Here is a 23,625-nt window from a genome sequence, read left to right on the forward strand (position 1 = left end):
CCGTCTTTTTGTTCGGCTGGGCTTTCGTTTGCTTTGTGCGCGTTTGGCTGTTTATTCTTTTGCCGTTCATTCGGTTTTAGGAAGTTTAAAAAGCAATGCACAACGGCAAAGGCAACGAGTACAATGGCTGTGTACGGGTGTTATAATTATTTGTTCATTTCTTTGCCATTTTTTACCAGACAACAAAGAGAAATGAGCACATTTTACGTATTCGAGAGAACATGAACTACGAGGGCCAAATTAAAAATTCATTTTTCGCGAATTTTGACGCTGTCTTATATATTTTGTTTGGGATATCTCTGACAGTGATAAGTTAACTGAATGAATCTAAATTCTTGCGAGATCCGTAGGTTGAGTATAAAAAGTCGTTTTTCGTTAACCTTGGCGTTGTTGTCACAGTACAGTTACACCTGTGACTTGATCACTCGCAATACTTTGCAGTGACTAAAAGCCGGCTCTCGACAAGCCATATTTTTTTATATGAGTAGCCCCGAAAAAGATGAATTTTTATCTTACAATCCAGATTGACTTATAAGATTATTGTCATAAGACTGGACCCTAAAAATAATTTTATTAGTCTTAATTACTATGGTAGAGAGTCTTGCTGTAACTCGAATAAATGACAATATATGACGGCTATTTTTTTTCGTTTGTGTTATTGAGATATTGAAGTTGTTATATGGGTTGCTGATCACGCCAAAACAATTGCTCCTTTTCTTGCGTTTCAGTTTTACAGCGGCAGAACTCGTTATAGCGAAAGCGGTTAGAATTTTGTGTCATGTTGGTTGTGCACGCTACAGAAGAATTGTAGATGGTACAAGGGCTCTGTGAAAGTACAAGGGCGTTACTCGGCATTTGAAAACAGCTGATTCACCTTGAATGATTTTCTTATAACTTTTCTAGGCTGTGTTAATTTTAAGTCAAATCTTGTTGACCGTCGTCAATTCATTTTCTCAATTACGCTGAAGTTCCCCCGCTTATTACCATGACGTTTGTTGCAAGTTGCACCGAACAGGGCCTCAAAAGGAAGACAATCGTGTCAGAATTCTGGTAAACTGTACAACGCTCGTCAAAGTGGTTATAATAATTTTGCTAGGTCTTTTGAAGCTTGTCCCCCGCATCCGAAAGATATTTTTTGATTTTTCTCGCGTAAGGAACGTTTTCTCAGAGATTGCCTGAGTTAATCATTGTCCAAAAAATACGTCAAAATGTGGAAATTAAAACTGGGTGAATTAAATCAAACTAAAACTGAAAACCTCTTGTTGTTAGTAATGGAATCGTGCAATGGAACAAACTAGGGCTGTGTATTACAGCTAAATCGACCTGTAATTTCGGCGCAAAATTCTAATTAATCAATTTTGTCAATTAGGTAGCGCAAATTGAACATATTTTCTGTGGTCATGCGCTAAACAATTCTCCAACGAATTTCCAGTTGATCTTATCAAGACCGAATTCACATTCATCGCACGAAAATAAAAGCCTTGATTATATTTGTTTAGGCCACGTATGTTCAAAGGTACAAAGAAACCTCAAGCTCTTACAATGGGAAATCTCTTCCATTACGTGGGCCGGGCGTGCTGGTACCATGAAAGTACAATGCTAAACCAGCGAAACTCTTATGCTAAACAAAACCTGAAGACCACAGGTCTTTTTGTAAACTTAACTTCTGATCTCTCTCTTGTGATCTTACTTGTTCAATACGAAATCCATCTTATTGGAAGGCTAATAGAAGATTTGTTTAACGTATAATTTTCGGAAAAGCTTATTAAAAACATTTTAGTTTACCCTTGTGGAAAATTTGTCAAGATAATTGTAAAGCGCTTGATTTTTTCTTCACCGCGGCTTTCAAAGAATTGCATGTACTAAATTATTGAAAAACGCCAAAATGGAGTTTACGACCAGAAGTTAACAACTTTTTTAGCTAGAAAACTCGAGAAATTCGATTATATTTTTCGCCTATTGCCACAGTTATTGCGAACTAAAGAAATGTTGTGCGATTGATGTCGAGAAGAAGTTTCAAATATTTTCTAAACGTTTCAACTACCTTTTAACGCAATACGATCAACTACTTTTAATAAAGGACGACAAAAAGTTCAAATCCATGAATAGGTATTGAAATCCCGTTGAAACATAGACTAATTTCGCTCGGGTAACATCTCCAATTTCCCGCTGATTTCTCTAGATCTGTTTTGAAGAAAAGTGTTAGCTATATAGGCGATTTACAAACTTGAAAGAGAAAGCGCGTTTGAAAACATTATGGTTTACTGCACATGAATGAATCTGTCACGATTTTCAATTCAGTATTTTACAGCCGATTGCACAGATAACGCCCCACGGAGAAAAGCAATCAGAGATCCCTTTTTCCTAGTTAATCCAGCAATAGCCCCTTACAACTGTAACACTTCTCAAATGAGCAGAAAATCGCTAAAAAGGCCAATGTAAAATATATCCATGTCCAGTTTCAATTGTACCACAATACGTTAAATAATATCTTACCGTAAGGCGGAGAGTAATTAAGTGATAAAACCACGGCTTCAGCAATTTTATCATAGCCGGACAGAAACCAGTCGCTCTTGCTTTTCATTAAGGTGTAGTTATTTCCTTTACGTAGTGGAGAAAAGATTATCTTATCTCCTCGAAGACTTCCTTTGCCTTCTACGACGAGAGAGCCGGCGATGTAAGACAGTATAACTGCAAGGAATACTTTCTTCTCCTTGGGAAAGGAGGCCATTCCCCCGCGGTCTTTTTAGCGCATTGACGGTGTCTTTTCTTTGGAAATCTCTCACGAATAAAATGAAATTGCTAATAAAGAAAAACTTGTTAACGGGCGCCGCATTGTAGCTGCTATCAAAACAAACCGCTCGCATTTTACACTTTTCGTAGCAGGTCGAAAATCATTTATGACGTCACAGCTTACGGGCGCGCGCGAGGCTTCTTGGTTTGCCACCAACTCGTTCGTCTCACCAGAGGCACAATTTGTTTTGGTCAGCATCAAGAGAACCCGTTTTATCGGGCATACGTAGAGAGGCAACAGGAGTATCCGCCATCTTGAATTTTTCGCGCAAAAAGACCCCGGGAAGGAGGTTGACAAAGTTCCTTTTTCGAGAATTCAGAGCGGAAAACGTAACAAGTATGCGCGAGTTTTTGGCTGCGCGCCGGGCTCCAAGTTTGAAAAAATGGCGCGAATTTCGTCGATCATGTAAACGAAAAAAGTTACGAACTTTATATGCTTTCCAAATTTTCCCCGCAAGCAGCAACATTTAAACGTCACGAATGGAAATCTGGTGTATTGTTTTCGTTGGGAATCAATTTTTTCGGACAAAATTAACCTGACCTAAGGTTTGCGAACCCTTCATTTCCCCGCGGTATATACAAGAAATTTCGATGTGAAGACACATTTTTTCCTCAAACACTCTTTACATATAGCATCCATATAAGCACACCACTGAATATATAAGCAAGAGAGCCTCTCAGCAGGCAGGGGGAGACTTGTTTTCTTGACAGTGAAATGCAGAAAAAAATTAATGCTTGCCCAAGCATAAATAAATCAACCGAGCGACATCCTCGCATACCTTATTGACAGTCCGCCGTTTTTTCCACCATTACAGCCTGCATTATTACCTGAGCCCGCAAGTAGAGCTAGGGATGCGCAGAAGGCTGCAAAGTACGTTTCTCCGCTCTGAGTTTCGAGAGAGGTTTTGTTGCTTACTTTTTCCTCGTTTCCAAGCCTCTCAACTTTTACGACGAACACTCAGCGCGAAAACTACAGGCCCGCTCTCCACTCTCGTCTCCGGAGCCATTCAACTCTCTTAATTTAATAACCGGGGGAGATTTGGCACAAGAACTATCCGGTTTTTGTAATTCACTGAGAACTCTCCTCGCCTTGTGGCCCCTCAGATCAGCGGTTCCCTTAGCATAAAGCTACTAGGAGTATTTCTACTCCCTCCTGAGATGCTAGTCCATCTGAAAGGGTTACCACAGCATTAAATTTGTCGTTACCCATTTATACACCTGGGGGAGATAAAAAAAGCCACTTTAACGGTTAACTGTCTGGTCCACGGAACATAACACAATAAACCCGGTCAGGGATTGAACCCACTGCGCTCGATACGAAATCCATGCTGGGACTAACCTACTGGCAAGTGTTTCGATCATTGTTTTTTGTATACAAATAATGTTTACTACATGACGCCTAGCATCAATACTGACATATATACCTTGCGGAAGAGTGTAATCAAAATATAACTTGCTATATATCCCTTCTATTTTCGGGCAGGATTCTAACCCACTGACTCCCTAGGCGACGAGACAACTAGCAAGCTGTTTAATACTGGATGGACAAAGAAACTCCATAAATCACCATCACGAGAAAGTATTCGCTCTTTCATAAATCCGAAACAATCATTAAAATAACATCGACAGCTGATAAACGGCTTCTTTGTATTAGAGAGTGTTCAGAGGACGGCAAAAAGCATGAATAATGAGCAACGAAAAAGGGCAAAGAATTATATCATTTGAAATGAAATCTGAGAAATTAGCATCAAAACGCGACAAAAAAAGGTAGGGATGTGTCCATTAAGACGGATTTCTTTTTCCTAGCTTACAGTATCAATAATTGCAACACCAAGTAAATAATTGCTTTCATTTTCCAACCAATCACCGTAAATGCAGGGTGCATTAATATAAATATTTTAAAATTAAGGATGGCTGGAGTTTTTCTCGAATAAATAAAATATGATTGGTTTCCATGCTACGGCTGTCAAGAGAGGAAAATACAGTTTCCGCTCGTGTGGAAATTAGCCAACCTACTTCTTGAGCTGTAAGCGTCTGATGCAGGCCTGGCTGAAAATATACTGGTGGAATCGGAGTCATATACTCAAGGATAATTGTAAGTCTATACAATTTTAAAGCTAGGAGGACATCTTTATTGTATTTATATATCTTATAATAGTTGCTTTTCTTGCGTTTTTGGGTCTAACTTTAAAAAGTAGGGCAATGTTCGCAATCATTTGCGGTGATAATCGAGGAAGCCATTTGCTAACGTAGCGAACGGATCGAGCAAAAACACTAAGCTTCGCGCGGTATATTTAGCTCTCAATAATTAAAACGTGTTTCCTATTTACAAAGATCGACCATTGGCTATCGATATTCTTTTACAATACAGGTTTAAGCTTCGAGGAGTAAGATACTTAGATAACGCGTTTTAGAACTGGCTCTTTGTCCATTGACAAGAAAATACAGCTGTGTGCTAACCCGCTTTTCAAACCGACACAGTTAACTGAGGTTACGTTGAAAAGAATATCTTCCCTTACTGAACACTCTTTGAAGAACATTCACCGCACATATTGTTAAGTGTTCAGTGTTTCATCGCGGATAAACTGCGGTCCTTGATGGTTTTTTTTTTTTTCTTTTTCACTTTTGTATCAGAGAAAGGAAAAAAATTATCCGAATTCCAAGATTTCCATGATAACGAATCAAAAGCGGGTGGAAAATGCGTATTGTAAATCTCAAAGCGTTTAATTTAGACAAACTTGTTCCCAAACGTTGTTTTATTAAATATTCAGAAGCGATCTAGACGATTGTCACAAATTTAAATTAACATTACAATTACCGATTATTTTCATTTTGTTGTTTCTAATAGTAACTGATAGTTTCAGTTTTTAAATGTCAGGAAAAATCAACCTGTGTCTGTTTTGCAATATTTCAAAGGTGTTCTTTAAAGCCAGTTTCTGTTAGGTTCAATTTCCTACCAAAAATGATTTTCTTTGACAGCTAGAACAAAGCAGGTGTCTGTTGAATTCGATAAGTCAGACAAAATGAGAAACTGGCTTTTTGTTGAAGTGTTATTGAGCTCATAGCGACCAAATAAACACACACACACACACGCTACAAAATTTTTGGGTATGAAGTGGTTTCTCCTGACCTGCCGATCGCCAAGAAAATGAAAACCCTTTCCTAATAATTTATTGAATTATTAAGAAATATCATAACTTAGCTTTAGAGACGTTCGGGACACGTATGACAAGTTATATTGCCGAGCTATTTTAAGAAGAAAGCCTAACAGCAAGACGCTTAATCAGTTTCTGTAGCATGAAGCGACTTTTAGCATTGCTACTCCCCCCTGGACGGGATGCTAGTCTTTCGCAGGGTTACCGCCCAGCAGTCTGTCAGGAGTAAATTCCAAAATTCGCCGGCACCCATTTATACACCTGAGTGGACAGAGGCACTGTGAGAGTAAAGTGCCCTGCCCAAGAGCACAACACAATGTCCCCGGTCACATGATATTTTCCAATACGGACTGTTCGATCCGGAGTCCGGCGAGCCAACCACTGGGCCACGGCGCCTCCCACAAACTAGCTTGAACAGCCTGGAAAATTATAATTTTGAGAGCTTCAGGTGCCCATAACCTATTATCACTTCTTCACTTGAATCTATACATCTGCTTTATCGAGGCCTCATTATATTTTGCATATTTTGCAACATACGCTGACAACTTCAGTGTTAAGGTGGCTCAAAGGATCTCAAAACTGTTTCCAGCACTTCACAGCAAGCCTTAGATTTTGATGGGTCATTATAACCACTCTATACCAGTTGATGCTACAATCATGTACTCTTTTCACGTTCCCTTGTAGCAGAGCTGCTCGCGAACAGAAATTTCGTTTTCTTTTTCTTCTTGTCACATTTTCTCGTTCAAGAACCAAAATGCGTGCTGTTTAAATGAAACAGAAAATTAACACTTGCTATTTTGTTCCCGGACCGACCACGTTAAACTCTCTCATATGGTTGATTATCCGACGACCAAACCTGCAAACAAAATTGCCCATATAAACTACCATTCGTACATTTTGCATTAGTCTTTTTTCTAAGCATTTTAGGAGTGTTTCAATTAATCCCAAAGTGCGCGTATGCACATTGAATTTGATAAGTTTATTTGCTCGTCTTTAACAAACTTAGTATGAAGCTTGGCTGCCCAATTTTAATTTGAGCGTGGCGGAAAGTTTTCCGTCTCCGTGGTCAGCTAAATTTGCATCTCTTTCATCATTTCGTTTTGCCGTGGGCATTTCCACAAATATCACGTAAAATCGCTTAAAATAAATATATTCAATTAATTCCGGAAATTTCACAAAAAAATTTCTAAATATCGCAAAATGTTTTCTAAACATCTCGAAAAATTCTCTAAACATCTCTTATTTTTGTTTTAAAAATGAACCAATTTTGAATCACTTAGGCGAAAATTTTCAAAATGTTCTTGCAGTAAAGGAGTAGCGCAAGAAGTTCAGGTGCTTCGATGTTACCAGCATCCGCCATTTTGGAAAAATTGTTGTTTTGGTGCTTTTAGTGATATTGTATACATTTTTTGTGTGGAAGATCGTCGAACTTGACTGTTTCTAGCATAGAACTGAGTATTGTTTCAAGAAAATAGCCAGGACAACACAGGGCTTCGCCATAAAAGCTACGAATATTTATAAATATCTCTAAATTTTCTAAATATCTCAGAAACTTCTAAATATCCTTAAAAAAATATCCAGGTCTTTGTGGAAAGGCCTATTTTGCCGTGACCTGTCCAATATTTTCTTCTTTCACAAGTTTTCTTGTTCAAACACTGGCTCGCCAGCTTTTCAAGGAAAAATCTGTGACTTCTGACAGCGTTTATGAAGGATGGGGCCAATGAAAAATGTCTTGAAATTGAAGAAAACATACCAAGGCATACTTGGCGAGAATGCCTGGTCGATATTTTTGGCCATTTATTACGTAACTGGAAACCAGGGAAATCCGAAAAGTAACTATTTAAATGTGCAAGGAAGAAAACTGCTGCACTAAAAGACCAGTATATTAAAAGTGGAACAAGGAACGTTTTTGCATTTTAGTAAAATTGGTTAATTAAACCAATACAGATCACAGAATAGCTGAAATCTGGAAGCAGCAAAATTTACTTATAGCTTAGTAGTATAGATAAGTCACGTGACTTCTAGGATAGTGTGATTTCAAGTAAATTTCTCAAAGGCTACCTGCAAAATTTCACGAGCTCATGTTACGCTTTTTGGAGAGGTTTTATACTTAACCTGCACTGATCTTGGCCATACAAAATCTGTAACTTTTTCAAAGCTCAGAAACCGCCGAAATTTCACTGATGGTCGAATTTTTATTTGTGCGTCTGTAATCTGAAAAGCCTAAGGAAACAATGATTGTATTTTATACTCGAGTCTTTACATACCACATCAATGTAGAGAAAGAACGACTTAAGTTAAATAACAATATATATTTGACACTGCTGTGTTTAATGGAGACACTGTAAAAACTAGGCTTTACCAGTAATTTTCAGAATTTACAAAGTTATAAACAAATCGAACTCAAGTTAACACATGAGTTAACTAATACAAAAATACACTCTATAAATAATGACATGACAAAAATACAGAGAGGTATAAGGACTATGCCCATCTAGACTTAGGGACAAATTTGGCAATATTAGGTCTATAATCCTCTTTCAATATGGCGTTGCTCTTTTGTTTAATAATGTGCTAGTTACAAAATAGTTAAATTAAGCAGAGGAGTGGGCTGGAACGCGTGAAAGCCAGACGACCCTTTTCCTTTTCCTTGTATCTGCTCTCCACCCCTCTGCTCGCAACCCTCCCCTCCCCCTCCCCCCTTAGGCATTGACATTGCTTTGAGAAAATACGATGATATCCGTGTGAATACTGAGAATATGTCTTGCATGCGGAAAACCACATATTGGTACGTTAATGGCAAGAACCGTTATTTTGAAAACAATTCAGTACGTGACCGACCTCGAAAATGAATGGTCGTAAGTTTTTATTCGTGTATTTTCGTGTTATTGTCTGGTTTATACAAAACTAAACAAAACCGACTTTACTTTTTGATAGTAACGAGCGTCAAGATGTTGACGTCACCTGCTTGCACGCACTTCCTTCGGTTTTGTAATGAGCTGCGGTTTATTCAGTCAAGCATTATAAAGTTTGTTTTGTAGTTCCTCAGGAATTCTTTCAGATGAACGATAACTGATCGTAGTTGTCGGCTCCCTTCACCGATTTGCAAACAAGTGAAAGTCGACAAGGTAGGTCAAAAATGTTATTAACATTGTTTAGTCAACAGGTAACACAACGAACGAGAATTTTAGCGTTCACTCTACGAGACAGTGAAACAGTCTGTTATAAATGAAAAGCAAGTGACCCCTCATAGATCTCTAAAAGATAAGCCACTGTCTTTATATCTATCGACTTCAGTTTTCTGAAAGACGCCAAAACTTGATATTGCGAAAACTGCGTTTAACAACGTACATGTTTGAAATCTGTAGAAGGAGTTCGACTTTGATTTATTCTTCGCTGTAGATTTAACGCAGTTTTCATCGGTAGCATTTTGTTCTATCAAACCTTGTTTAAAACTCCGTGACCGTAAAGCGGAAGTCGCCGTGTGAATGTTTGTAAAGTTTGTTGGCCGGCGTGTAGCCTTTCATCTAGGCTCTGTCATTACCATCCGGTTACATGTAAGTGTAAACACGTCACGATACATGCCCTAATATGGTATCATATTCGTGACAGACCGTTGTGTGCGTATGCGAACTTTCCCGCTCAAATTAGAACACACTGTAGAACACGCGTACGGTTGCTTTTGTTTTGACAACTACGATACGATTTGACATGGTAATTTGTCTTGTTCATTTATGCATCAGTCAATTCCAGCAGTGCCCATCCCCCCCCCCCCCGGGCAACCGCGGGGCATTTGCTTAAGTTGTCAGTCCCGGGGGTGGGGCATCCGCAATTTTATCGCGGCCCGGGGGTTGGACATTTGCGTACCCCGGGGCGACCCCGGGGCGTTCGACACACGTGTTTTGGAAAGTGCCATGGATGAGTTCATCGGGAAAGATGAGGCGTTTGTCGAACATATTTTGTTTATCACAAAACAATAACTGACGTGAACACGACTATTTCGCATTTCGCATTCAAAACTAGCCTAGCATTTTTTAAATTCATGAAAGTGGAGTTAAAATACGAATTCAAATGATGCGATCTTCAAGACAGATCTTGCGAGCTTAAAATGCAATGCATCATCATTTAAAATGTCTTGATTCTTGACAGAAAATGTAGCCTGCGAATACAGGCGCCTTTCATCGCTCACGGCTGAGGGCACTTCCGCCGCAATCCCAGCTATCCTCTAGCAAACTGTTAAAAACAAATAGAAAGAAATAAATATAATCAGAATCAACTAACACGTACTGTTGTCCTTGAAGTCTTACCGTTGCATTAAAACACTGAACAGTTGACCGTTTTATTCACTGATTAATTAAAAAACTGTGGAGGTGTTGCAAGGCGACGATCCCAGGGGCGGGGCATTTGCCCTCTTTCTTCGTCCCCACCCCGGGGCATTTAGACAGCTTATGTTTCCCCACCCCGGGGAATTTGCCCATTTTTTTAAAAAAATGCTAATGCCCGGGGGTTAGCCCGGGGGGGGGGGGATTGGCATTGCTGGAATTGACTGATGCATTAACTCAAATCAAAAAGTGCATGAGACTATTATTAACACAACCGAAATAGCGCTAGCGTTATAATCACTTTGACCAATCACAGTTTGAAGCAAAACTGACGTGCTGACAACTATGTTGACATGGAGAAAAACGCGGGGAAAGTGACGTACCCAAATCTGATTGGTTCTTTCAGAAGCAGCCCAAATATGTACGTCATGAGCTGAAAAGTTGCGCAATACTATAGTTAACCGAGTTGTTGAGTTGTTATGAGGATTTGTGAGCAATTGTTAGATTAACGATTTGGCCGTAATTTAGCTTGTAATTGAGTAAATGAACTTAGTTCCCACAACTTACTTCAGTTTGCGATTCTCTGTGTCCTGTTGTCTGTTTGGAGTCTTGTAGCGGTGTTTTAGGCAAAATTTTCTTTTCCTGTTCTTTTACTCAAATTCTCAAAACGTGCGTTTGTTCTGCCTGTGGTTATTTTGAGCCAATAACGGTAGAAATAGCTCAGCAAATGATAGTGTCGGACAGAGAGACGTCGAAATCGGAAAATAAATGTTTTTGCAAACAATAAAGTCAAATCATTTATTTTGGTATGCTGTGTATCAACTTTTGGACAAAAGAACTCTTTGCTTCAATAGATAACAAGTTCCCGGTTATAGAACATGACGTGACAATATTTTTGCAATCCAGAAAAACATTTCAGTTGTTTCAAAATGTTGACCCGTTTCAATGGTATTGCCTCCTGTTCTATAAACTTTTTCGTTAGCGCGCTCCATTATTTGGTCATGTGGAAACAGAGGCTTATCATTAAATATTCATGAAATTCGTCAGGTATTTTTGGACATACTGTGCTTTTGCGGGTTCACTAACCTCATTGTTATTGGCTGCGGTCACTAATAGCTCTTAACAACACGTAAGTAGAGCATATACATTGAGCCGGCGTTTCACGAAGAAATAGTGACAACAGTGGGGGACTGGGAAAAGTAGCCCCGTGGGTATGCAGTCAAAGTTATTTCAAGCAGAACCTAGTATTCAAGAAATATTGGTAACCTTCTGTGCATTCTTCACCGAGACGAGAGTAGCTATATTGCAATATTCAGGTATGTCATACGTCTAAGACGTCCCTTACATGGTCTATCATCTGAGTCGGATGTTAAGATGACATTTTCAACCCTGATTGTCTCGCCCATTGCATGGTGTAGATTTAGAATTAATATTAAGCATCTATTTTGATCGGAAGTCGACGGAAATTGCAAATTATCACTCCTTATCCTTCCGCTGACATCCCGTCTTTGCACGCCAAAACTCAAATATACCCTAAAAAAGATTATCCGACCGTTTTCTCTGCAAAATCATAAGTGACGAGGGTGCTAGTTGGGAAGGTATGCAGAGCGCATAAAGCGGTCGAAACATTTCATCGTTTCACCTCACATCGCCTCTCTTTCACTCTGTTACTTCGTCATCATGAAACCCGTGATCTGGAGCCGACAAGACGTAGTCTAAGAAAAGTGCAAATGTTATCTTCTGGTAACTTGATAAAGGGTTGAGGTCAGTTTTATCCCCGATATTTTAGGGTAATTTGACAAACGCATCTTAAGAATGTTGAGATGGGGGACGACTCACAGAGCATGAAAAAAGCACTTGGATCAAGCTACCATCCGTTCGCTTTTTGACGCCAAAAAAATTATTGCTTCTTTTTGCGTAATTCTGTGTAATTATGTTGTTATGTCAGCTGCCAGGACGTCAAAAGGATCTATTTATCAACACACAAGAGGAGGGAAAAGTTCCGCGTAGATTCTAGTATAACCTCCACAGCTGATCTCTTCTGGGTTAGTCTATAACGACTAATCATAAGAGTTCGAAAGGAGTGAAGCCATAAAAGATCACTTCCCTCTTAAGACCCGATAAAATAAATAAAAATATCCACGTAATAAATATCGCCTCTTTAAATTTTGTTTACTTTCTGGATGGGCTGCCTTACTCATCCAGCAGTGAAATTTTTGCCATACATTTCTAAGCTACCAGTTCAAATTTTAGCCCATCTTTCGGCTGTAAGTAGGTAGGTGATCACCGTCACAGTCCATCGTTAACTATTTGAGAGTCTATAATGATTGTTTTACAATGTGCTTATCTTTGATCTTGTGTTCCGGGATTAAACAAGCCGGTTAGTGCACTATTTTCCTCTATCTTTTTTCCATTTTATTAGTTTTGTTTTGGCTTTGAATTCCTTGTCGCTAGAACTAGCCCCGCGCTACGCCAAGGTTGAAACATTTCCAGTACGCATGCATGCGTATACATCAATAGCTATGATTTTAGCCGGATATAACGAAAAAATTTCCTATTGAGAGCCACGGCTAATCGATATCTCATGGTGTCAATATTTTGTTTGTTGGAGGCGAGCGTTTCCAGTGACAACAAAAGCGAGCTATTATCAGGCATGATATAAAAAGTGACGTAACGGCCGTGACGTAACACGACCTGTGCGTTATTGAGAATTTGAATGCCATCATGATATTTTGGCGATCTCGCGGCGAGGAAACGAGAAGCAAGTGTAAATACATCTTTTTCGCAAATTTACTGTTAAGAATATTCCTTGCCTTCGGCTTAACAGGAAATAATTTAAACGTTTGCCTTGCAGAGTGAAGAAGATACGCATGAATAACTCTATCTTTGGCGAAGGCATTTGATGAGACGTGCTGCTTCCATAATCCAAGGAATCGACGCCTCACTTCCAAGTCAAACGAAGTATCACGAAGGTCTTTGTGCCCGAAGATTTCGTCTGGGCTTTCTCAAGTTGTGTTACAGGATACAAGAGCTGTGGTAAAGAGGGTCTTACGAGCCTTGAAGGAATTATTTGCGCCCCAAAGTCAACATCGTTATTTGGGAAGGTGCTTTCAAAATGTCGACATCTTCGTTCCTTGTTTTTGTTTTGATATGCTTCGTGAGCCTTGCAAGCTGTGAGGAACGTAAAGGACCGGAGCTCAACGGTACCACAATCATCTGGCATGATAATTTCGACACAGAATCCTCTGAAGGATCTACTCTGAAAACGGAGTACGACGCGAAAGGCCTTCAACCTTGGTACGATTTCGCAAACTCGTTCATTAGTACAGTTCTGAACAAGGAACCTTACGGTAAGTTTAGCTCCACCGTGTATACTGTTATTTTGCTTTCATTTCTTGCACTGAAGCGGGAGACAAAGTAAAGTGGTTTCTCTGACGGGTTATATTAAAGGATGGCTTAATATAAGCTTAAAAATGTCGAAGAAGACAGCTAAACAAGCATGTTAGAAATTCATTGAACGTGTGTGCTTGTATGCAGATTTTCAACAAGGCCGGGTGACATCATGTTGTGTTGCAACAATGCTCATTTCGTCCGGTACTTAGTATGTTTTCTTGTATTCATTTTTTCCTTTAAGCTTGATCTGGGAGCGACATAAGTTTTGTGCAATATAAGCTTAAAAGTTGATTCTTGTGGCTATAAAAGTAAGCTGTTTGTCAAGTGCGTGGGCTTCGGTGAAAAGTGCGTGAAAATTTCGTGACCTTGGATTGTCATCTCCCCCATCATTTTACATGTCGTATTAGCGGAAGCCTTATAGATCCACGGAATGTAGATGTTGACATTGTTTTAAACAGGATAAGAAATTGGCACCGTTGTTTTTTCGTTGGAATGTTTTGGACTTAAATTTACGTATTCTAAGCTTAATTACAAAATGTCGAACTACTAGCATTTACTTTCACGATAAGACAATGACTCCCGAACCATCAAATTTGTGGCATGTACATTGTACAAATTAAAGTTATGCCGTGTAGCTCATATGAACCGCCTCGATCTCTGGTTTTGTATCACGTCTGCTTTATTATTCTTTGGTTATGAGGTTTCGTGTACAGTGAGCCGGATTCCAGTTGATATTCTTCCAGGTTTTATCAGGAAATCGAAAGCAGCCAGAGCGCACAGGACACAAAACAATGTAAAAGATCAGCCTTGAGTTATTTTAGAAAAAAATTCGATCAAAGGTTTAGGCTTAATAGTAGGCCGTTCCTAACCTTTGATCTGTTTTAACTTTAAGCAAGTTCTTGGTCTAAAGTTCATCTAATTGTTTTTTTTTTTTCTCAAATATTCCAGCTAAGGTATATGATAATTTGTTTTGGCATGTAAAGACAATATTCTCCTCATCAATTGTTTTCTGCTACTGCTTCGCAATATTTTATCATATTGCAAGGGAAAATGATTCAGTTGTCACTGAAGGAAAATTAAGTGGTCACGTTTTTGGGGTAATAAAATGGTTTAAGTCAGAGCCCAATGTACTTTGGAATGGGAAAATATTATTTTTGGTAGAGAGCGAGACTTGCAAATTACTTCCTGTGAGAGAGCTACATGCTCACAGGTAAAATTAAGCCTATCCTTTCTTAAAATTGAAAGTCTTTATTCCAAAATTTGGATTCAAAAGATCCTAATTGGAAGATAATTTTAGATCAATAAGATCTATTGTAATATTATGTAATATTATGCAAATTTTAAGCAACGTGAACATTATACACTTAATTATTGGTCACAAGGAAAACAGTTTTGTTTCCCCGAGAATAGTGATGTTTCTCTCAATTTAGTCTTGGGAAACATTAAGATTCAAGGGAAAACAAAATAAACTATTTCAAGGGACCAGTAAGTAAGTGTTTTGTTATAAAGGTGGAGTCAACTGTGAAATGATAAGGCAAGGAGACCTTTGGTTTGTGGTAGAACAGGTGACAATTATTTAATTACCACTTGCTGGACAACAATATTAAACAATAAATAGATAGATTCACCTTCTGCTAAGTGACCATAATTCAACTAATGAGAGTGCATGTTAGATTCAACTTAAATTCTATCTAGGCAGTGGGAGGTTTTGCACCCAAGCAAGTTTGCACACCGAGATTGCACTGACCAAGTTTGCACCCACTGAGTCTGCACCCGCTGAGTTCACACCCACTGAGTTCGCACCCACGTTGACTCGACTTGACTGAGTGCGCCCCAACTCGATCAAGTTCACTCCTAACCAGCTCATGGTTACTCCCAGCTAACTTCTATATCTTGAATCATTCTACATCTTGATACGATAATTAAAAAATATCAAACTATCTCTGTGAATAATCAAGCTTAGAAATGTTATATCCCCCACCTAGCATGGTGAATATGGTATCATGAACGAAGCTTTTTGACCTATCAGAATGTCTGAATCTTGTATTCACCTCTGGAAATTATTAATACTAAATATAGAGAATTTTATTTATGGATCTGTCAATTTGAAGCCCTTCCTTTGATCCCCAGGCATTTGTCATGCATTTGACAACATTTCCAGTCTCCAGGCAGGTTATTTGCCATAATTTGTCAGCCCAGGGGCAGGGCATTGTCAAAGCAGTTTTATCTTTCACTTTTAAAAATATGTACATCTTTTGCATTTTTTTAAAATTTTCTGATTGCCTTCAATACAAAATATATAAAAACTGAGATGATAAACCTCATTGAAGTTCTTTACATTTTCAAGCAAACTCTCCACTCCACCACCAAAAATTTGGAATGTGAACCAAGGAAAGAAGAAAATAGTCTTGACAGTTTTGCAGGGTAAATGAACCTTCAATTCAAACATAGTTTTTGATTGCTGAACATTGTTATTCAATTGGAGTGTTAAATAGTGTTCAGATTCTGCAAAATGCACTTGCCCACTGTGAAAAAAACAGTAGTACACTGTAGATAATTTGGAATATGAGCATAGTTTCTAATTTGTTGTTTATAATTTGTATTTAGATCTTATCCTCAAGGCCAAAGTAGATGGGACAAGCAACCTTAATATTAAGGATGATGTGAGTATCAAATGTAGCTTATTTTAAAATATAAAGTTACTAGTCCTGTAATTCTCAGTGGTTCTAAACTGATCACTGTGAAGCCCCACCTGAAGGCAACCTTTGAAAAACCCTTTTAGAGATGCTCAATAAAGTGTATGTACATGTATGTACATCCTTTTTTCTGGCCCTAAACAAGAGCTCAGTCTGTGACAGTCATTTCTTAATATGGCCAACCTATAAATGGCCAGATTAAAAATAATGTAAAAATAACCCTTCTGGATGCTGTTACATTGGTACATACAGTGTCTACAAGGTTTTGTTGAGTGGACCTGTTAAAAATCTCACCACTGAAGGGCCACAAAACTATGGCCATAATTATTATAGGGTGTTCTTATTTAAGGAGTTTTTTATACAGAAATGACTGACTGAGCTTTTGTTTAATTTGCACAATCATTGGATTTGCAGTTTCCTAATTTGGTATGTACAGTGTCTAATGATTGTGCAAATTAAGCAGGTCTTGGTAGAAAATCACACCTGTAACAAATGTTGTGATTAAATTTATTAGGGATTTCTTGCAACTTTGAGCAAATGAACATGCAATGGAGGCCTATTATTTTCTGGGTTTAAACTCATCAACAATAGATTAGCTTGGGGAATGGTACCTTAAAGGATGGTGGAGCGCGACAGCAAAGTAAACAAGCGTGTAGGGTGTACATGACAACCCTGGCCTGTGAGCTGTAAAGGAAAGGCTTAACTACATGTAGATCTGTCTGGCAGTGAAAAACATGCACAATGGCATAGCCACAGACATAGCCATTTTTCTTGGACAATTCTATCCAAGAGGATAAGGTGCAATGAGGTTAACCCCATGTGAAGTACCAACCCGTGAGACAAGGCCAGACCACAACACCAGGAGCTACAGTACATACCCTACTCTTTGTGACAATAAGTGTGTCCACTGGTTTTTTAACATCCCCTGCTAATCATGTACACTGAAGATGAAGGAGACAAGGCCTACAGTTTATGCTTATTTTTTTAAAAGCTAAGCTGTAAAATCAAGGTGCCCGTCCCCCCCTCCCTGACCATCCAATACACCACCCTGTGAGAGACTGATGGTAAATCCATACAATTTTGAAAATAAGAACTGGTGTTTCTTAAATGTAGTTTGAACTCTCTGTTTTTTTCCTCTCGGCAGCTGATCCTGGGCTATGCCTTGGGAATGATAATTACGATTGGAATTGGTGTATTGTTTTGCCTGTTAATGCCGATTGTCGGCTTCTGTTTCTGCTGCTGCCGGCTCTGTGGGAAATGTGGTGGGGAGATGTCCCAGAAGGATAACCCGAATAACAACTGCAAAAGAGCGGTGTTTGGTGTGATTCTGCTGATGATCACCCTGTTGATGTTGTAAGTATATCTGAATGTAGTAGTTTAAAATCATCTTTGATAGCTTGTCCAGTAAGAAGATGCCTCTTAATAAATATATTGATAGTTTCTTTGCCATGTGATATCCTGTATGTATATAGTCAAATCTCTTTAATACAAACACCATAACAGTGCTCCAAGCTGCGACCATTTTGGTTGCCATGCATGGCAAGTGAAAAAAAAACAACATAAATTTTGGTGACTAAATTTTACAAACAGGTTACTAATTTGGTGACTAGTGCAGTACAAATGGCTGACTGCTCAACAACAAGGGTTTTGTGGTATAATTACTATTATTAGAGCCAAACAAATTCAACAACAATTTTTGCATGTTTGTCTTGCCTGTGTCTTTTTTCTTTTATTTACTTTCCTGAACAGTAGTTAAGACTGTTCAACGGAAAAAAAAAAAAAAAAAAAGAACAGTTGCAAATGAAACCTGATAGTCTTGGAATGTTCTTTGAATGATTTCAATGTGGGCATGTTGTAGTCAGCAGTATTAGTTTCATGTTAATTACCACATAGTGTCCTTTGAAAAAGCTTAGATTTTGGAAACTAGTTCCATCTTAGTGGCGACCATTTTACAGAAGGAGGTCACCAAAAGGCAATTTCTGAAAACCTTGAGCTTGGAGCACTGTGTAAGAGGTAGAGTGCAGTGCCCATGTACAGGATATGAAGAATTACAAATTGATGTCAGTTTTTTATGTGTCTGTTCTGTTATTGATGATAAATTGTGTTGTAATCTTGTCAAAGTGGCTGTGGAACCACAAGCCGCAGCTAAACGTTTTATTTTATCTATCTGTACTCTCATTGATGATAAAAATGAGCCAATCAGCATGCGAGAAATTAGACAGTTATTGTAAAAAACAGTTTTCTGGCTTTCCCTTTAGGCAAGCTATTTAACAATTAGATTATAATGAGCTCAAGATTTGTATGTGATAGTTGACGAGGGTTACACCCTCATCAGCTATCATGCATTGCGCCCTCATTAACTATCATGCATAAAAATCGAGAGCAAATAATCCGACTAATTGTTTTAGTAAAAATCTACTAGTCATTCAAAACGTTATCTAAATCCTCTTCACAGACACTTCAAAGACAGAAAGAAGCAGCCGCCAGTTTGTTAACATGTGCACACTGCTACAACAGAATAGATAATGAGTAGTGTAGCCAATCAGAGAATGCCGTTCATAATAGACTGTTGGTAGATTTACAGATATATATCTGAGCTGCACTGTATACTAAAACTGTACGGATGTTTTACTACAAATGGACAACAGAAGTGTGACACTTTGCTATTTTGGAATACAGTGTACTTAAGATGAACTTTCCCTGTCACAGGCTCTACAATACTACCCCTCCCTAGGTTTTTGTACATTATGCTTAATATATTTCCCCACTAAAATGCCGGGTCTCCCCCCAAAAGTCACTAAATTGCTGGGTTCATGCTCATACATAGGGTTTTGAAATTGTAATAATTTTAATGTCTTAACACAATTAACAGCTCAAGGTGCTTAAAAAATGAATAGGTAGTATGACGCAACATTTTTAATAGTTTTAATACACCAAAAGATAATTCTCTGAATGATCTGTTAATTTAATTTGACTACAGCTGACCTCTCCTCAGTCGCCACTCAGCTGTATTAGGGCGGCATTTGAAATTTTTCGATTTCAAGTTAAGTCTTCTTTTTCTCTTAAAAAAGTAATTTTTATTTCTGCTTCCTGTACGTGGAAAAAAAATCAATTTTTCTAGGAAAATGCCACTTAAATGCTCGAATAATGCTTAATGCTTTTGCCTCACTTAAATGCTCGAATGTCAGCATAATGTACAAAAGCCTACCTCTCCCGCAAACAAATATGGTGGATTTCCTGTGTCTAAAAATTGCCTCTGTCCTTTACAACATTGAAAACGGGGAGGGGGTCAGGGTGTGGCTCTCAATGTAAAAAAATTTGTAACGGAATAATGCATATATAGCAATTTATTCGCAATAAGCCTTGGAGCCATTAAGCTAGAAATGTGTTGAAATTGTTGTATTTTGCACATGCCATAAATTCCTACAGTTTTCAGTATTTCTTTTTGTGTTTTATCAATAGTACTGGGGTGCTGTTGACATTTGTATGTAATGATCGAATGAGTGAAACCGTTGATGAAATGGACAGCACTTCAAGAGGCATTTTGAATGAAGCAATATCATTCATCAACAGGACTGTTGGGGTAAGTCGCAATAATCATGTAACATGTAGGAGGTACATGTCTGTTGGCCTGATGGTTAGCTCTCTGAATGCTGGATTTGATTCCTGGCAGGGCACATTGTGTTCTGTGCTACAGCTGTAGATCTTGGGCACTCTCTCACTTTTCTCCTACTGTGCTTGCCTCTCTCCACCCAGTGTTTAAATTGGTACTGGTGAATTACATTAATTTTGTATATGCTGGGAATAGCCCCGTGATGGATTACATGTAGCATCCCATCCAGAGGAGAGTAGAAATACTCCTACGTGTAGTTGCTTTGTGTTATGAAACCACAGGCACATAACATATGCAGCCTTGATGGGCCAAGTGCTTTGTTCAAACACAGACTGAACCCTGTACCTTCACATCACTGTCTGTCAAGTTGTTCTTTGCATTACATGTATGGTTAAGTTTCACTTCTTCAGGATGCCCTTCTTAACATAGATGTAATTTATTTGTAATTTACAATAATTTGTGCATGTTAATTTTCATTAATTTTATTTTCTTGATGCACATCATTGCCGTCATTAAATTTATTGTTTCAATGTTAACTTCTCTTGACTTTTCCTCTTTTCTTTTCCCAGGAAGTCGAGAAGCTGTTAGTTGATGACTTTGGTTTTGTTACGAAGCAGTTGACAAATGACATATCTAATGAGCAACTTGAAGCCCTTGTGGGTGACCCACTACTGACAGAATTAGACCAGGTCTCCGTTAAACCCATTGAAGCTGTTAAAAAGCTGTCTGAAGGTGAGCGCTGCATAACAGTTATAATTTATTATGTAATTTAGGTTTCTTTCTCTTCAAACAGTCCTGGATTTGGTTCTTTGAAGGGGATGTGCTAGTTTGATTAATTTTGTAATTTCCCTTATTTCGATGTTATGCTACTGTTATTCTAAGGTGAAAGAAAATACAATTTAACAAATCAAACTACATGTAGTTTGAAATAATTTGGAAACAAAATTCATTTTTAACTACATGTACAACTTTTAAAGTGTAACTAACCCCCTCAATTTCTATTTTTCCCTTAGTGAATTAGTTAAAGATTATCTTAATTGACACAGTCACATAAAATCCCCATGTTTCAGGCATTTAGAGATGTAATTTCTGAAGCCACTCAGTGGCTTGTGGCTGCCATGACCAAGCATAGTGGGATCTAGGTGGGCTTCGACATGTAGTTATGTCATCAAGGGACATTGCTGATAACACTCAAGAGAAGTATGACTGGGTTTTGAGCGTTGTGAAAACATATTTGGAGTACTTGCATTTGTGCTTCACATTTTATCAAAACTGGACAAGACTTATGAAAGAACTGTATCATCTAGCAATACAATTTGGAGTTTAGCTACGATTTGGACGGCTACGATGTATATATGTTTTTTTTCGAATTTGAAGTGCGGGTCGCCACAGTGCAAGTCGCGATTGACAATTTTCCTGCCCATTTGGCTTATAAAGGTTAAAACCATGGATGAAGAGTTGAAGTGTTATAATACAATACATTTCTCCTTCACTGTTCTTTTGTTTTCAAAGTCCTTTTTTTACGTATGCTAATAACCTGAGTGTTGCATTTCAGTCAAAAACAAGCACATTCTGTTTTCAGTACTACAATCTCTGTCTGTAAAGCCGATTCTAAATGGTTTGTTGTACTTTCCTTACATACATGTACTTATCAATGCTTGATTGGTTTTAAGTTTGTAATGGAGATAGATATATTTCATTGCCCAAAGAACAAAACAATTGTGTATGCAGAAGGGCTCGGCGGCATTGTTGACCTCATGTGTGTAGCTTGCATGTGGTTGTATATAAAATCCAAAAATACATAGCTGGTTCAGCAGTTGCAAGCCTTACTAATCTTAATTGCCTCGTTGTAGGAGTTAGGTGTCATTGACTATTTATTTAGAAAACTCTCTATTTCGAGGACAAAAAATGTGATGCAATTAATTTGCCATATAATTATCTCACCTAGTTTCCATTATTTTGGTTTGAGACTCAGGCTTGTGTCAACAGAACAGTCAGATGGCTCCCAGCTTATCCCAAATTCATGTCTTATCTACCTTAACAATGTCAAGCTTTGCACAAGAAGCTATCTGAAAAATATACAGGCCATGAAAATCTCTAGGTTTTTACAGTAGCAGCGAAACCGAAATCAAAGAATTGCTTGATGGCTCCCTCTTTCAGTCTAACTATGCACAAGTCAGCACACTTCTTTCGTCTTTTTCTTGCTTCTGGATGGGTGCCAGCAAGATAGAGGTATTGAAGTAAGAGGATAGCTCTCTCTCCTAAGCTCGTTGTACTGCTACTCCCTCCAACAACACATCTATCTTGCATTCTGCAACAATTTTGAATCATGCTATCGCATGTTCGTTGATATTCTTCTCAGAAGGAAAACATTGTTAGTCCTTCAATGATGTCACCAGCCAATGCACCCCATTCTTTGCTATTGCTGGGTCGTGGCCGCAGAAAAGGCCAATTTTACAAACATTGAAAATTGCACTTATTATATGTACCTTGTCTATGACGAGGTAGATAGGTAAGAAATTAAAGATTATCATTTGATACAGTGGTATAATTTATTAACCTTTTGTTGTTGTGAGAAGAGCTGCCTCTTTTTCACTGAAGTTTGTTTCTGAAAAAAAGAGTACTAACAGTACCAACATTGATTAGGGAAAGAGGGTTTTAAGCTACACACATGATGTTGTTTTGCAAGAATTTTATTTGTTTGTCCTTTGCATCTAATCACAGTGTTTTACTCTGTCTTGCTGTGTGTCATTATCATGCAGACATTTGTAATAAAGTATGCTTTAAAATAACAGTTATTAACTGGCTAAAATCCTTATTTTGTTTTATTTTATTCATTTTTTTAGAAACCAAAACTATGAGAGATCAACTGAGGGTTATCTCAGTCAACAGCCACAACCTGACAGCTTTATCAGTAGATCTTCAAAGAGGACTGAATGATGCAAAGGACAACCTAACAAACATTCAGAGCAACTGCAGTGATATAAATCCACCACCAAATTTCTGCAATGAAATAAACACAGATGGCTTGGACACACAAGCCAACTTTACAAATCTTCCGAATGTTTCTAGACAACTTTCAAATGTCGAAGATGTCATCAGCCAGGACTTTGAAAAGTCAGCCAATGATGTAAGTTGTTGATCAAAAATTGTCTTATTTCTCATCGCAATACACATACAGGAGCTAAGTGTTATTGTCCAGACATACTGCTAAATTCTCAGAACTGACTTTAAAAGAACTGTATGGCTGTTGGTAATGAGAATTAAAATTTTGAACTTGGGACTGAAAGGGTCGATTGCTATCACAGGCCAGATTCTTATGAAGGCCATCTTTTGTCTTTTATTTGTCTCTACCTATCTCTTGCTTCATCATTGGTTCATTGTGAACAGGCTCCTGCTTGGCTTGTAACAATTGCAAATTAACAAATTGGCATCAGTTTTTTATGTGTCTGTCCTCTTATTGATGGTAAATGGCATCATAACATTGTCAAAGTGGCTGTGGAACCACAAGCTACAGGCGAGTGGTTCGAAAGTAAACTTGGACACTGTTATGATACAATTTATCATCAACTGATAAGAGGACAGATGCATAAAGAAACTGATGTCAATTTATTTTTTACAATAACAAAACCCCAAAATGGTCAAATGCTGGG

The 23,625-nt window shown here is 38.2% G+C and overlaps 2 protein-coding genes across 7 annotated transcripts in view; one reads left to right on the forward strand and one right to left on the reverse strand.

The window, feature by feature from the left end:
- Window positions 1-3,488, reverse strand: part of LOC110061975 (prominin-1-A-like) — a 32,305-nt gene extending 28,817 nt beyond the window's left edge. Inside the window, exon 1 of the mRNA XM_089285937.1 lies at window positions 2,497-3,488. Within this exon, the coding sequence (XP_089142063.1) occupies window positions 2,497-2,731 (235 nt within the window). The 5' untranslated portion in view covers window positions 2,732-3,488. The remainder of the gene's footprint in view (window positions 1-2,496) is intronic.
- A 1,260-nt stretch (window positions 3,489-4,748) lies between these two features.
- LOC110061971 (prominin-1-A-like) overlaps window positions 4,749-23,625 on the forward strand; it is a 47,076-nt gene continuing 28,199 nt past the window's right edge. The window contains exons 1-7 of one of the 6 annotated variants that reach the window (XM_089285949.1): window positions 4,749-4,888; window positions 13,125-13,620; window positions 16,271-16,326; window positions 17,504-17,712; window positions 19,822-19,942; window positions 20,542-20,704; window positions 22,819-23,102. In XM_089285949.1, the coding sequence (XP_089142075.1) occupies window positions 13,386-13,620; window positions 16,271-16,326; window positions 17,504-17,712; window positions 19,822-19,942; window positions 20,542-20,704; window positions 22,819-23,102 (1,068 nt within the window). In that variant the 5' untranslated portion in view covers window positions 4,749-4,888; window positions 13,125-13,385. Of the gene's footprint in view, window positions 4,889-9,010; window positions 9,077-11,567; window positions 11,587-12,957; window positions 13,038-13,124; window positions 13,621-16,270; window positions 16,327-17,503; window positions 17,713-19,821; window positions 19,943-20,541; window positions 20,705-22,818; window positions 23,103-23,625 lie in introns of those variants that run through there. The other 5 variants (XM_089285960.1, XM_089285968.1, XM_089285944.1 and 2 more) reach the window with 5 other exon arrangements.

The sequence above is a fragment of the Orbicella faveolata genome, unplaced genomic scaffold (genome assembly GCF_042242905.1).
Source record: "Orbicella faveolata isolate gen_17 unplaced genomic scaffold, um_ofav_v1 contig_1, whole genome shotgun sequence".
Taxonomy (NCBI): Eukaryota; Metazoa; Cnidaria; class Anthozoa; order Scleractinia; family Merulinidae; genus Orbicella; species Orbicella faveolata.